Below are 15,702 nucleotides of genomic sequence, written 5' to 3'. Positions count from 1 at the left end.
AAAAATTATTTATTTGTAGGTTTAATAATTAAAAACATAATAAATTATTTTTTATTAAACATTATAAATTACATTTGATAGAAGATAATAATCGGTTTACACTTAACACTAAACCAAATGTTTTAAAAATTAAATCCAATCTAACCTAATTTTAATTAAACCTAATCAAAACCCAATCTTCTTGAGCCAGCCTCTTCGCGAACTTCTCCGTTCCTCGCCGCAAGCCCCATGACCACAACCTCTTCTCACGGCCACCAACTTCTCCGTCGCCTCCTCGCTGCAAACCCCATGACCACCACTCTGCTCCGACCACCAGCTTCTCCGTCGCCTCCTCGCCGCAAGCCCCATGACCACCACCTCTCCTCACGACCACCAGCTTCTCCATCGCCTCCTAGCCGCAAACCCAATGACCACCACATCTGCTAACAATCACCATTTCTTCCTCACTTTTAACGAGAACAGAAAACCAGATTTAAAAGAGAAATAGAGAGAGAGGTGACCAGTGGTGGTGAGAGAGACGGTGGCGAAAGGGAGAAATGGTGGTGGTCAAGCATCTTCAGATCCGCGGTCGCTGGGTTCGATTCCACCTTCAGATTCGTGTGTGTGTGAGGAGAGTGTGTAACAGAGAAAAGAGATGTGTGTTACATGAATCGTGTGTGTGTGTGTGTTTGAGACAGTGAGGGAGGTGTGTTTGAGACAGTGAGGGAGATGAAGAGAATGATACAGAGAGGAGGAGATCGATAGAGTCCAGAAGAAGGAAAATGAAAAGATGATTACTTGGCCATTGGATTACAAATAATCAATGGTCAGAGATATTAATCCAAATTTTGAAGAATACACCAATAAGAATGAAGGAGGAAGATCACAAAAGAGTGATTTTTAGCCTTTGGATCAAAACTAATCAAAGGCCCAAAATAAAACTAATAAGAATTATCTATAATCATCTTTTTGTGTTGTTTTTTATTTAATGGTTTTATTTTTATTTTTGAATTGTATAATGTAAATTTGAAATATTATACATAGTCTGAGATATATATTATAAAAATTATATTATATTTAAAGTTTGAGGTTTAATGTTCTTATGATATATGTTAAAGTATGTGGTTTAGGGTTTATATTGTTAGAGTTTGATTGGAGATTTAAGACTTGTGTTTTGAAAGTTATATATTAATATTAAAAAGAGTAAATTTTGAGTTTATATTTAAGATCTGAAGATATAGTATGAGAATATTAGAGTTTTAAGTTGTGTTTTATAGTTTAGGGATTAAAAACTTGTTTAGGGTTTGGGGATTCAAAAAGCTAAATATAGCATTTCATTATATTCTGCTATTAAAAATAGGCTATCATAGCGTTTTCGAATATACCACTCTATCATAGCGTTTCCAAATATACAAACGCTATCTAAAATTAAGGAGTATATCAACCATAGCAGAAAGACAAAAAACGCTATACTCTAGTTCTATCAAAACATTTTTTTCTTGTAGTGATGTTTTCGTCGAGGAAATAACCAAGATCGTCAAGTTCTCAGTCATTGGTACCCCAACTTCCTACAGCATGATCCTCGGCACGCCGTGGATTCACTCAATGCGAGCCGTTCCCTTAACCTACTATCAATGTATTAAGTTCATAAATATAAATGTGATGATACTCACCCTGAAAGGAGATCAAAACAATGCTAGGAACCTCCTGATTGCCTAAATGAAAAGTTACAAAAAGTAGCTTTTCTTGTCAAGCCAGTTGCCAAGCTAATCAAAAAGGTGTACCAATAGAAGGAGGAAATCATTGAGATAGATAGAGAAAGATAATCCAGATCGAGTTATTAGAGTAGGTGCATAGTTGGCCGAAGATATTAAGGAGAAGATCATCATATTCCTCAAAGGCAACATCTTAACCTTTGCTTGGTCCACGGATAATATGAAAGAATAGACCCTTCTATTATACTCATGAACTGAAAGTTGATCCAAATTTCAAGCCGATCAAGCATAAAAGAAGAAAGTTAGAACCAGAGAGAGCAAAGGCAGTCAAAGACAAAGTAGACAGACAACTGGGAGCATAATCAATAACAAAAGTAAGATACTCCAAATGGTTGGCTAATCTGCTCATCACAAAAATGAAGAGCGGTAAATAAAAGATTTGCATCGACTTCACGGATCTTAATAAGGTGTGTACAAAAGACAGATTCCCTCTCCTGCATATTAACCGACTTGTCGAGTCAACATTAGGAAACAATTCATATTCATGGATGATTTCTCTGGGTACAATCAGATTATGAAGCATCCCGACGATAGGGACAAGACTGCACTCACCACCGACCGAGATCTATTGTTATAAGGTCATGTCTTTCAGACTGAAGAATGCAAGTTTGGTCAATAAAATGTTGATGACAAACTCGGATTCGCAACAGAGATATACATTGACGATGTGCTCGTTAAGTCTCTTATCGCCGCCAATCACATCAATCACTTGAAGGAGTGCTTCCACGTACTGAACGATTACGTCATTACGAAGTTCAATCTGGTGAAGTGTACTTTCAGAATCATTTTCAAAATGTTCTTAAGGTACATTGTCACTCAAAAAAGCATCAAGGTAAATCCAAAACAGATATCAACAATCCTCAATTTAAAATAGACGTTTTGATCTTGATTCAAAATGTTAATATTGGATCAAGAACCCTAAGAGTCAACATATAAGCTCTGTTTAAATTTTGACCTTAAATCCCAAGAGCTAAATCGTTGACTTCATTACAAAACAAAAGTGGATCATCAAAATAAGACAACTGAAAAAGAGTCTTGGTTTTATTGGGCCTGAATTATAAAATAAACGCCCAATAAATAACCCTTAACCGTATCTGAGAAACCATAACCGCCTCCATATAAATTCGGCACTGAATCTGTAGGAGAGACCAGTTGAATCGAGAAGAGATGGTGTCTGGTTCAGGGATATGCGCGAAGCGTGTCGTGGTCGACGCGAGGCACCACATGTTGGGCCGCCTTGCTTCGATCATAGCCAAGGAGCTGCTCAACGGGCAGAAGGTTGTGGTGGTCCGATGCGAAGAGATATGTCTGTCAGGTGGATTGGTTAGACAGAAAATGAAGTACATGAGGTTTCTCAGGAAACGCATGAACACTAAACCTTCTCACGGTCCTATTCACTTCAGGGCTCCCTCTAAGATCTTCTGGCGTACCGTTCGTGGGTAACTCATCTAATCTCTACTTATATGGGAAATGAAGATCGTCTATGGATGGTTGTTTAGCTAATCTTGTTTGTGATGGGGTGACAGTATGATTCCACACAAGACCAAGCGTGGTGCTGCTGCTCTTGCCCGCTTGAAGGTTTTTGAAGGAGTCCCACCTCCTTACGACAAGGTCAAGAGAATGGTCATTCCTGATGCTCTCAAGTATAAATCCTTTGAATCTTTTCTATTTTAATTATTAAAATGTACAATGTGTTTAGTTCCGATTTTTTTTTTGTTCTTGCTTAGGGTTTTGAGGCTCCAAGCTGGTCACAAGTACTGCTTGTTGGGCCGTCTCTCTTCTGAGGTTGGCTGGAACCATTACGACACTATTAAGGTCTGTCCATTCTCTATATATAATATGGTTTTAGGGAATAAAAGTTTTTCATTTAATAAATATAATGAGTTTTGAAGAACCTTCATTTGACAACAAGCAGTAGAGTTGATGAAACCAGATATTCTTTGGGTCTTTTAAGTAGTAGCAAAATCAGATATAATTGGGGTGGTAGTTGTGCTCTGTCAAATACATTTAATGAAACATCTCTTGAATGCTAAGTTGATTATGTAGTAAAAGAAGATTGTCTGGTGTGAATCCTGCTCATGTTTTAACTCAAAACTTAGGATCGTACAATCATTTTATTTATGAGGCCATAAAACATCTGAGAGGAAACTGGGATTTACCTTTGGTATAATGATTTTGCAGGAGCTTGAGGTTAAAAGAAAGGAGAAGTCACAGGCTGTGTATGAGCGCAAGAAGCAACTTATAAAGCTTAGGACCAAGGCCGAGAAGGTTGCGGAGGAGAAACTTGGATCCCAGCTTGATGTTCTTGCACCGATCAAGTACTAGAAACCCACATCTATCTTTTGGTTTAAACCTTGCTTTTTTTTTACCTTTGAATTTTTTTTTTAATTTGGTACCCTTGTAGACGTAAAGATTGGAAAGAGTACATTTTGGCTTGTTTTGTTTCCTATGCAGTCAAAGTGTTATGGTTCCAATTCTGTTTTTTTTGTCAGTATTAGTATTATTTTCTAAGCTCGGAAAGGTATCAACATCTATTGGTATGGTTTTGAAATGTTGAATGGCAATAATCAGTAGAGAAGCTTATATCCAGTGACGAACTAGAAACCATGCAATTATAATCTCTAAACCAGTTAGAAGATAAATCAGGAACGTTGAAAGGGTTTCCACAACCAAGGCTTATTCGTGGGGAAGACTTTTAGTGGAGGTTCGGGGATTGAGATTCAAGTATCAAGGCCGCCGGCCCAGAGAATATTGATACCTATGCGTAATCAACTTTTCTTTATCAAATGTAGGTTCTCTATATATAAATTTGTAAGACAAAAAAAAAAAGTTTGTAAACTGTACCATTTCTTACAAATAATCAAAAATTTAGAACATTTTTTTTTTTGATATCCGAATGTCCTGGCTCCACCGTGGTGGTCCAGGCTAGAGACCGAACCCTTAGCGGCGCGGACGCACACCCGAGGGTGGGTCATGGCCAGGCAACGGTCTTCGGTCTTGGGCGCCAGAGCAAATCCGCATGTAAATTCTCTGGTGGCCAGTGCGAATCGAATCCGGAGGCCGTACTTGCAGCCGCAAGCCGTACACCACCAGACTAACTCGTCCTGGTTAAAATTAAAAAAAAATTAGAACACTAAATTACAAAAAAAGAAACTTACAAGAAAAGTAGGACTTGGTGCAAATGCACAGCTAACAGCACTTATCAAGATGTCAACTTTGTGGAAATGAAGATAGTGAATGGCTCGGCATGTGTGTGCCTTCTCATTTCTCATCGGTTTGGCAAAAGCTTATGCCAAATCCTTACCACTTCTGCCTACTTCTTCTGATTCGTGGAGGCTAGGCTAGGTTAAGGTTTTCATTCTTGCCTTATGTTTACACCTTTATTTAAAAACAATGAAATTTTATAAAAACGATCTTTCGAAAATAAAGATTTTGATTACAAACGTCAACTATTATTAGGGACAAATATCTCACATCAAAAGTCGAAAAAGATTCTAAACAATATATAAGATAGATTGACAAATCAACTTATAACCAGTTGCTTAACATGCTATCAGAGTCCGATCCAAACAATCCAACCTGATCCATTATCGATCCAGCCCAAAATCGGCCCATCAATCCTTGTCCCAGCAGTGTATTAGGGATACAGCTTTGACATGCGAGAATACATGCCGATTGACTTGGGAGGCAATCTTGAGAGTATCTCTGAGATCAGTAGGAATGGAATCTGAGTTTTTTCTTCTTTCCATTTTGAGCTTTGAAGACGATGGATGGTGTGTTTTGTTGGTTATTTCAGTAAACACCACGGAACATGCTCTAATTTAGGGTTTTAAATGGCAATAGATAAGAAATGTCAACGCAAAGACAGAAACACAATTACTAGGCCCAAAATACAAAAGTCAACGTGGAGACAAAAGCCCAGTGATCTGAGCTTTGAGCTAAAAAAAACTTACAAAAGCCTGAAGACATTGTTGTGTCTTCTTCTTCCATTACACTTAAAATACCATGGCGACGCCTTCGCCGACATTGTCTCCTCCGTCCGATTCAAGCCCTAGTTTGGCCGCTACTTCGCGGCAGAAAAATCCACGACACTCTACCTTCTCTCAATCGCAAAACACCCTCGTGGCCTTAGCCGCATCGACCTCCTCCGCCGTGGCCAGAAAAACCCAACCGGTGCTATGGACTCAAGACGAGACTCTCCTCCTAATCGAATCCCACAAGGATAAATGTTACGCCCTTGGTCGCGGCCCCCTGAAATCAAGTCACTGGGAAGAGATCGCCGTGGCCGTCTCCGCTCGCTCCTCCGACGTCGACCGGTCAGCAACGCAGTGTCGGCACAAGATGGAGAAGCTGCGGAAAAGATTCCGAGCGGAGAGGCAGAGCATGGGACCGATCTCGATATGGCCTTTCTATTCTCAAATGGAGGAGTTAGATAACAGTAACAATCCAGCTCCAATCTCAGCTCGTCCTCTCACACGCCTGCCTCCGTCGAGTAGTCACTACGAAGAAGACGACAAAGAGGATGAGAGACAGAGCAAATCGAGGAGTATCAATTACATAGTGAGGAGACCTGGAACTGGAGTTGCTGGAGGTTTGTTGCAATGGGGACAAAAGGAGAGATCCAAGACGAAGAGGAAAGATGGTGAGGAGAGGAGGAGGAGGAGGAAAGGAGCCAGAGCTGTAGCTTCTGAGATTAGGTCTTTTGCTGAGAGAGTAATGGTTATGGAGAAGAAAAAGATGGAGTTTGCTGAAGAGACAGTGAAGCTGCGTAAGGAGATGGAGATCAAACGGGTGAAATTGATTCAGAGTTCTCAAGCTCAGCTTCTTCGGTCTCTCAGTGCTGCCTTAGGTTCTTTCTAGCTAGTTTAAGACGGGTTAGTTAACCAGTTAAAAAAAGATGTGACGTTGTTGTAATAGTTTCATCATCTTCATTTTAGATTTGTAACAAACTTAATCTATTGTCAACATGTTTATGTATGCAATTAGGAAACCTGACAAAGAATGTAAACATTGTCATAAACTTTCTGAGATCTCTGATAACACTGTTATGCAACACACGAAGTACATCACAGGTACTTTTCGTTAAAACATGAAAAGTGAAACATTTAGTTACTATGCCATTGTTCCTCTCTAACTAGATATGCAAATGTAATCCAGTGTTACGGGAACTTGGAAGCATATAGTTTTTGACTAATCTAATTTTAGGGTAAGTATAATTGCAGAGGCAAATGTGTGAGTTTAAGAATTTAAGAGGAGATTATGTTGGAGAATGCTCAAGAACAGCAAGAACAAGAGAGAGAGAAAGTAAATCTGAGATATGAGAGAGAGGCAAGTAGAATAAGTTTGTTGCATAATGCAAAATGGTTCATACAATAATATTTAAAGAGAAACAATGAGATAGAAGTTAAGGTTGGTAGGTGCACACACATCATGAGTGAAAGTGACAGCTCCTCAAATCTCACATGTGATTCAAACTGATTTTCAAGTCTAGCCTAGTCTGATTCTCAAGTCCAGCCAGCCTAGTCTGATTCTCAAGTCCAGCCTAGTCTGATGATTCTTAAGTCCAGCCTAGTCTGATTCTGAAGTCCATCCTAGTCTGATTCAACCTGATTCTCTTGTTCCTCTTGCTATTTATTGCTTCATCTCAACACACCCCCTCAAGCTTACCTTAGGGACTGGTCAAGCTTGGAAACCATGAAGCATTCCCTCATTAAAACCTTAACTTGGAAAAACCACATGGGATAAAAACCAAGCCAAGTAAAAAGAGTAGAACACCTCATGGCTAAGAGGATCAGTGAGATGGGAGTTCTATGAGTCCAAGCTTTGAATGAATGAACTCACAGACCTTAGAGCTTGCAGCCTTTGTGAAGATGTCAGCCAACTGATCTTCACTTCTAGTGTAGCATGGTAGAATGATCTTCTGCTCCACGGTTTGCCTAACCTTATGGCAATCCACCTCTATATGCTTAGTCCTCCCATGGAACACACTGTTGGAAGCTATATGAATGGCTTCTTGGTTATCGCAGTGCATGGTGATTGGTGTGGTGGTCTCAATGCCCAAGTCTACCATCAGGTTCTTGATCCAAATAAGCTCACTGGTTAGCTTTCTCATTGCTCTATACTCAGCCTCAGCACTTGAGCATGACACAATCTTCTGCTTCTTGCTCTTCCAAGTAACTAAATTGCCTCCAATGAAGGTGCAGTAGCCTGTTGTGGACCTCCTATCCACTCTATCACCTGCCCAATCAGCATCACACTAGCCTACAATCTCTGTACTCTTGTTGCATCCCAACCACACTCCTTGGCCTGGTGCTTCTCTTAGGTATCTCAAGATCCTCTCCACCATGTTCCAACCATTCTCCTATAGTGCTTGACATCATCATACAGTTTATCCTCAATTTCCCCCTCACGCAACACTTTGTACCCATCTTCTAGTGGAGTCTTGGCTGGTTTTCCTCCTAAGGTACCTGCCTCACTCAACAAATCAAGTGTGTACTTGCTTTGAGATTGAAACAGTCCCTCTTTAGATCAGCATATCTCAATCCCAAGGAAGTACTTTAACTCACCCAAGTCTTTGATATCAAAAGATGATTTAAGAAAAGCCTTAGTGAGAGAGATACCTTCCTTGTTACTGCATGTGATGATGATATCATCCACATACACTATGATCACTACAATTCCTTGATGGCTAGATAGTGTGAAGAGTGTATGATCAGCTTCAGCCTTCACAAAGCCCCTCCCATTAAGAGTTGTGCTAAGCTTGTGGTACCAAGCCCTTGGAGACTGCTTTAGCCCATATATTGCTTTCTTAAGCCTAAGAACATTTCCAGGCTTGACAAGATGTTCTAGACCAGGAGGAGGCTTCATGTAGACTTCATCCTCTAGTTCTCCTTGTAGGAATGCATTCTTGACATCCATTTGCCATAGATCTCATTCCAAGTTTACTGCTAAGGAGAGTACAATCCTTATAGTGTGGAGTTTGGCTACTGGTGCAAACGTATCCAAGTAGTCCTCTCCATACACTTGTGTGTAGCCTCTTGCAACAAGTCTAGTCTTCTTTCTTTCTGGTTTCCCATTGGCCAAGTACTTGATGGTGAAGATCAGACGGCTTGTGACTGCCTTCTTGCCTTTGGGAAGCTTAGTTTCATACCAAGTCTCATTTCTGATCATGGCATTGATCTCATCTCCCACTGAGTCTTTCCATCCTTCTAGCTCCATAGCTTCTTCATAATTCTTGGGGATATAAACCTGATCAAATTCTCCAATGAAAGCTTGATGGTCTTGAGGGTAATGAGCCAATGAGCACACTTCTTGTATAGGGTGAGCTACTCTGCCTCTGCATTGAAGTACACCATTGTGTTGCAACAAGAGTTAGATGGTGGATAGCGGATTTTAGTGCTTCTCCTTAATGGTTGGACTTGAGTAGCTTCTGATTCTGTTGGTGCTTCCTCATCATCTTGAACCACTGAACCTTCTTGCTGCTCCTCTTGATCATGAGATATTGAACTTGGACCTTCTTGTTGTTGTTGATGTTCAGTTTGATTCCCCCCCCCCCCTCAGGATGAAGAAGAGGAGCTTCAGCTGCCTTATCTCCCGAATCCTCACTCAAATCTCCATGGTCTGGTGGTGGATGTCCTTGACTTGAATCAGGAGCAACCACACTACTCTCCACTGGTATGCTTATGCCAAGGCTTTCCATAACTCTTCTCAAGTTGGCCACCCTATCTGATGCAGATTGAGACAAGTTATTGACCTCCTCCCAACTCTTCTCATCATGATAGCCTTTACACTCAACAAACTTCACATCCCTAGAGATAAGAACCCTCTTCGTTTCTGGTGAGTAACACTTGTATCCCTTTTGGTTTGGTGAATAACCAATGAACATGGCTCTAGTACTCCTTGGCTCTAGCTTGTTTCTTTGTTCTCCTGGAACTAAGACAAAACACAGGAAACCAAATACCCTAAGGTGATCAATAGATGGTCTTTGTTTGTTCAATACCTCATGTGGAGACTGGTCTTGAAGAACTTTGGTTGAGATTTTGTTGATTAGATAGCAGGCTGTCATAACAGCATCTCCCCAAAACCTCTTTGGCACATTGGTATGGAACATCATGCTCCTTGCAACCTCCATAAGGTGGCGATTCTTCCTCTCAGCTACACCATTTTGTTGTAGTGTGTATGGGCAGCTAGTTTGGTGAATCACCCCATGTTTGGCTAAGTGTTGTTTGAAAGCATGGCTTGTGTATTCTCCTCCATTATCTGATCTAAAAATCTTTATCTTGGCATTGTAATGGTTAGTAACATGGTTTTGAAAGTTTATAAAAGCTTCTAACACCCTATCTTTAGACTGAAGCAATGTGATCCAAGTATACTTTGATTTTTCATCAATAAAGGTCATAAAATACTTATGGTGTTCTCTAGAAGCACAAGGAGCTGTCCACACATCAGAATGAATCAAATCAAAGCAGTTTTCATAGATGGTAATCGATTTAGTTAAGACTGTTTTGCAATGCTTTCCTAGGATACAAGCTTCACAATCAGATTTAAACAAGATACTAGGCAACATGATGTTCAAGGCTCTAGAATGAGGATGTCATAATCTAGCATGCCACAATACATCTTTAGGGAAATTAGTAACAGAGTTTAAAGCAATAGATAAATCAGTAGCCAGCTTGGTGTCTTTAAGCAAGTATAAGTCGCCCTTTGTCACACCTTTGCCAAGCAACCTACTAGTCTCAATATCCTGAAAATAAACCTCATTAGGAGTGAAAGTGACATTGCAATTCAAGTCATTTGTGGCTCTTTTAACAAATAGCAAGTTTGAGGTGAAGTTAGGCATATAAAAGGCTTTAGAATCCTTGCTAAATAACTTAAGATCACCTACTCCCTTAATGGGAACTTTGTCACCATTTCCTACCATTATATTACCAAATGCTGGGACAATGTTACTAATCAGTCCTAGATCACTAATCATATGGTGACTAGCACCAGAATCTATCACAAGAGGTTTAGACAATTTTGAGCAATCTGAAGCATTTAGAGAGATACCATCAACACAAGCATTTAAAGAGGTACCAAGGGTGTTACCAGAGTTTTCCTTGAGGGCTTTGATGAGAGCATCAAGGTCAGACCTCTTGATGGTGTCATCATAAGCAGAGATCAATGTATTGTAGTTCCTGGAGGCTGAGACCTTCCCTTCACTAGCCGCATTTGGATGGTTAAAGGAATGCGTGGACCCTGAACCAGATGGCTCTCCCATTCCACTAGAGAAGTGGGCTCTTGCATCAGGTTGAGGTGTCCTAAACTTCTGTGGCTTGAGATGAGGGTGAAGGATCCAGTACTTGTCCTTTCCATGGCCCTTCTTCTTGCAATGGTCACATATCCATATCTTCTTGTCTTCAGCATTGTAAGATCCTTTGTTTGCAATACCTTCAGCTTGGTTTCCAAGGACAAGCTCGCTCTTTCCTCCAAAGAAACTCACTGATCCTTGCTCCTTTTGAATCTGAGCACACACCTCCTCAAGAGTAGGTAACTTCTCAGCCCTAAGTATGTGCTTAATCAGATCATTGTAGCTTGGATGCAGTGTGAGGAGTAAGGCAAAGACCTTGTCTTGCTCTCTTCTGTCATTTAAGACACTTGCTTCAACAGTAGCTGGTCTCAACATCTCTAACTCAGCCCATAAGGCTCTAAATTTCCCAAAATGTTGGGTAAAATCCGAGTCTTCTTGGTGGAGAGTGCTGATTGCTTTCTTCACTTCAAATACTCTACTAAGGTTGGAGATGTTACCATAAACCTTCTGTAGAGTTTCCCACAGCTCTTTGGAAGTTTCACAATAGGAGTAAGCTTCCAAGATTGGTGTCTCAAGGCTGTCTTGAATGATAGACAACACCATGAGATCCTCCTGATCCCATTTGCCATCATCAGCCACCACCACTTCTCTACCATCCTTTCCTAGGCTAGTTTGTTTTGAGGGCTTGCTTTCAGCTACATGAGCCCAAAGACCTCTTCCTCCTAAGGCTGTCTTGACAAGCCTTGACCACAAGAGAGATAGTTAACTCCTTTAAGAGCAACTGGTATCACCACCTTCACATTCCCATTCCCATTATCCATTTCGGATTGCTATTATCCAGTGGGTAAAGAGATGTTTCTTGGTGAGGAAATGAAAAATCAGAGTGAAATAGATGTAGATTTGCGGAAAAATGATAAGAGAATAGAAAGATTTAGGTCTCAAGAGCTGAAAGGCTCTGATACCATGTGAGTTTAAGAATTTAAGAGGAGATTATGTTGGAGAATGCTCAAGAACAGCAAGAACAAAAGAGAGAGAGAGAGAGAGAGAAAGTAAATCTGAGACATGAGAGAGAGGCAAGTAGAATAAGTTTATTGCATAATGCAAAATGGTTCATGGTACAATAATATTTAAAGAGAAACAATGAGATAGAAGTTAAGGCTGGTAGGTGTACACACATCATGAGTGAAAGTGACAGCTCCTCAAACCTCACATGTGATTCAAACTGATTCTCAAGTCCAGCCTAGTCTGATTCTCAAGTCCAGCCAGCCTAGTCTGATTCTCAAGTCCAGCCTAGTCTGATGATTCTCAAGTCCAGACTGATTCTCAAGTCCAGCCTAGTCTGATTCAACCTGATTCTCTTGTTCCTCTTGCTCTTTATTGCTTCAACTCAACAAAATGCACTAAGATATGATTGATTAGCAAGCATTATGCTTGCGTAATATATATTTGGTAGATGGTTTTTGAATGTCTACATCGCAATACAATGGTGTGATGGGATTGGAAAGGCGAGTGTGGACACGCCCAACTTATGGGTACAACAAATCTAAGAATGTTAGGGCATGAACAACACCCAACCCGTCAGACTTTTGGAACGAACTGTAAGGATGGAATTGCAGTGATTAGCTAGCGAACTTCATGCATGGCCAAGCTTCTCTACTGAGTTGAAGGAGCTAGCAACACTACAAAGAAAATTTTAATCCTTCAAGCTTATCTACATTTCTCGGACTCAGAATGCAACTATCGATTCTTTACTCATAACTGAAAAATCATTTCATAGGGATCTCTTTTTATTTGTTACTACTTCCTGTACTACTTCGTGTTTGAGCAATATAATGACATTTTTATGTAAAATAAATAAATATAAGCCACCTCATAATCACAAGAAAAAAAGTAGGTATGAAAGTTGGAAAGGTCCTAAAAACAAACTTGGTGTTCTGTACCAGATCAACATAATTTGTAAAAAAAAATAACTCATTTTCTATTATTTGTCAAACTGGTTATATATATATATATACATGTTTATTAATGGCAAATGGTAGCCGGCATTTCTGTACAATTAGTTTAATCTTGAGGTTGTCTTTCTCTGTATTGCGTCGTTTCAAAACCTCTTTTGTGTTTCTGTTGTAACTTGTATCCTATATTAAATTCTGCATAAACAGGAAACTAAAATACTTCTGTTTATTAAGGACTGTTGGTAGGTACTTGATATAAAACCAATCGAAGGTCATTGAAAGTACGTAGAAGAGGTGTTGCAAAGACGTTTTAGACGAAGAACAATATATATACTCTAAGAGAAAATGAGTTGTTTCTCGTGTTTCTCTTCAAAAAATTTGGAAAATGAAGGTTCTTCCATGCCTGCTCCGTATAGGCAAACAGGCTCACCTAGTAAGCTCTCGCTCATATCTTCGTTGGAAACGTCGTGGCTGACTCTTTTTAGATCTTTTTGAAACTAAAAATAAAACAAAATTTCCGCTATATCTTATGTCTTGTAGATAATCAGAGAGAGAGAACAAGAGAAGTAGGGGCCAATAATGCACCCTCGCAATCGAACAACATCGAGGCTCAGGGTTTCTCATTCCGTGAGTTAGCCACCGCGACAAATAATTTCAGGCTAGAGAACCTCATTGGCGAAGGCGGCTTCGGGCGGGTCTATAAAGGAAAGCTCGACAAGACAGGACAGGTCAAATCCTAATATATCTATGTCGAACAGTATTTGATTCTCTCGTACAAAATGAAAAGTCGAACTAATTTCTTTCTTATTTTTTTGGGTTTGTGATCAGGTCGTGGCAGTGAAACAGCTTGATAGGAATGGACTACAAGGACAAAAAGAGTTCTTGGTCGAGGTGTTGATGCTTAGTCTTCTTCACCATTCGAATCTTGTGAACCTAATTGGCTACTGCGCTGATGGAGACCAAAGACTTCTTGTTTACGAATATATGCCTCTTGGATCCGTCGAAGACCATCTCCTCGGTAGATCATCATCCCCACTCTATTTAAATGGTTAAAGCAAAGATAATCGTGTTATGTTTTTTTTAAAAAAAGATAACCAACCGGTTTGATGATGTGATTAAAAACAGATCTTGAACCGGATCAGAAACCACTAGACTGGAACTCACGTATTAAGATCGCTTTGGGAGCAGCAAAAGGACTTGAGTATCTCCATGACAAAGCCAATCCTCCGGTGATTTATCGAGACTTTAAATCATCAAATCTATTGCTTGACCAAGATTTCGACACAAAACTGTCCGATTTTGGTTTAGCAAAGCTTGGTCCTATTGGAGACACACTACATGTGTCTTCCCGAGTTATGGGAACTTACGGTTACTGTGCTCCTGAGTATCAGAGAACCGGCCATCTTACGGTTAAATCAGATGTCTATAGTTTTGGAGTTGTGCTGTTGGAACTGATAACTGGAAGACGAGTTATCGACACAATTATGAGACCTAGTCATGAAATAAATTTGGTTACTTGGGTGAGTTTCTGTTAGCATATATATGATTTCACTGATGGATCACTAATGTATATATACATACACTAATCAAAATGTACAACTTTTGCTTAGGCGCAACCAATTTTCAGAGACCCAACTAGATTCCCACAGCTAGCTGATCCATTGCTTCGAGGCGAATTTCCAGAAAAGAGTTTAAACCAAGCTGTAGCTGTAGCGGCAATGTGCCTGAATGAAGAACCTATGGTTAGACCACTAATCAGCGACGTTGTTACAGCCCTCAGCTTCCTCGGTGCATCTTCCGATTTTTCCAACGCTGATTCTAGCCATTTACAACAAAATCCATCAGAGATATATCATGATGCAGTTCAGTGGGATTCAAGTCCTAGATAAAGTTATTTGCTCATGTAGACATTTTAATACGATATGACCCAACAATTCAAAAGATATTGTATGTTTCTTCCGTTTGAAATATTCATTTAATTTATTTTTCATTTACGTTGTTTTTATCAACATATTTCACCTAAACAGCAAAATACAAAAATGATAATTGATGATCAATGAGTGATGTTATATGCCGCACCGAGACGAACATGGGGACTGAAATGGATATGAAAATGGGGATGGAAAATGGCAAAATTAAAAATTAACAGATATGTAAAATATTTATAGATTGACAAAATAAAAGAATCACAAAACAAATCTTAACATAAAAATCACTTTAGAATAATATTTTAAATAATAATAATAAAAACAATCATTATAAAGTTATTATCAAAATTTAGTTTATCTGGTAAATGGTTTAAAACTCTAACAACTCTAATTAATTCTATGTCAATAGGACATGTTGTTCGCATCTATGTTAAAATTTTATTTCTTTCAAATTTTATTTTGAATAAAAGGTCAGTGAATTAGATTAAAATACTATAATTTGAAGAAAATCCATTTCAAAACATCCTTAGATCAATTATCGCATGCATCGCATCCTCAAGATGTCCAGTAACGTTTCGATGGTGTTTCTGTCCCCAGGACGTTTCCGGTACGGGAACATCAACCAAAATCACGTCCCCCTGCATCATAGATTGGAGCTTTGTTGAATGATGGCTACTTTTGGTTCCAGTCTGAGTGTATCTCCTGGATCCATTGTGTCTTTGAGGATTTTTTGACTTAAACACTCTTTATATTGGTGTCATAGCCTTGGAACATGTCCT

General features: G+C 39.5%; 4 protein-coding genes across 5 annotated transcripts; 3 read left to right on the top strand and 1 right to left on the bottom strand.

Annotated features, from left to right (window-relative positions):
• The first annotated feature begins 2,854 nt into the window (after positions 1-2,854).
• Positions 2,855-4,207, top strand: LOC106445410 (60S ribosomal protein L13a-2). Its single transcript, XM_013886965.3, has 4 exons — positions 2,855-3,193; positions 3,281-3,397; positions 3,482-3,569; positions 3,936-4,207. The coding sequence occupies exons 1-4, from the start codon at positions 2,922-2,924 to the stop codon at positions 4,077-4,079; spliced, it is 621 nt and encodes a 206-aa protein (XP_013742419.1). The 5' UTR covers positions 2,855-2,921; the 3' UTR covers positions 4,080-4,207.
• A 1,532-nt stretch (positions 4,208-5,739) lies between these two features.
• Positions 5,740-6,776, top strand: LOC106449248 (trihelix transcription factor ASIL1-like). The gene has a single exon (XM_022709105.2). It carries the CDS (start codon positions 5,760-5,762, stop codon positions 6,612-6,614), a length of 855 nt encoding a protein of 284 aa, XP_022564826.2. The 5' UTR covers positions 5,740-5,759; the 3' UTR covers positions 6,615-6,776.
• A 3,571-nt stretch (positions 6,777-10,347) lies between these two features.
• LOC125592460 lies at positions 10,348-11,857 on the bottom strand. Its single transcript, XM_048767646.1, has 2 exons — positions 11,844-11,857; positions 10,348-11,785 (listed from the first exon to the last, which is right to left on the bottom strand). Exons 1-2 carry the CDS (start codon positions 11,855-11,857, stop codon positions 10,348-10,350), a joined length of 1,452 nt encoding a protein of 483 aa, XP_048623603.1.
• A 1,210-nt stretch (positions 11,858-13,067) lies between these two features.
• Positions 13,068-15,500, top strand: LOC106449247 (probable serine/threonine-protein kinase PBL25). 2 transcript variants are annotated; one of them, XM_048769936.1, is made up of 5 exons: positions 13,068-13,428; positions 13,548-13,723; positions 13,824-14,013; positions 14,121-14,515; positions 14,606-15,500. In XM_048769936.1, the coding sequence occupies exons 1-5, from the start codon at positions 13,341-13,343 to the stop codon at positions 14,882-14,884; spliced, it is 1,128 nt and encodes a 375-aa protein (XP_048625893.1). In that variant the 5' UTR covers positions 13,068-13,340; the 3' UTR covers positions 14,885-15,500. The 2 variants fall into 2 exon arrangements, with proteins under 2 accessions (XP_048625893.1, XP_022564828.2); XM_022709107.2 differs by having other exon boundaries at positions 13,536-13,723.
• The last annotated feature ends 202 nt before the right edge of the window (positions 15,501-15,702 follow it).

This window comes from Brassica napus, chromosome C9 (genome assembly GCF_020379485.1).
Source record: "Brassica napus cultivar Da-Ae chromosome C9, Da-Ae, whole genome shotgun sequence".
Lineage (NCBI taxonomy): Eukaryota > Viridiplantae > Streptophyta > Magnoliopsida > Brassicales > Brassicaceae > Brassica > Brassica napus.
This window is presented reverse-complemented; position numbering and strand designations above follow the sequence as displayed.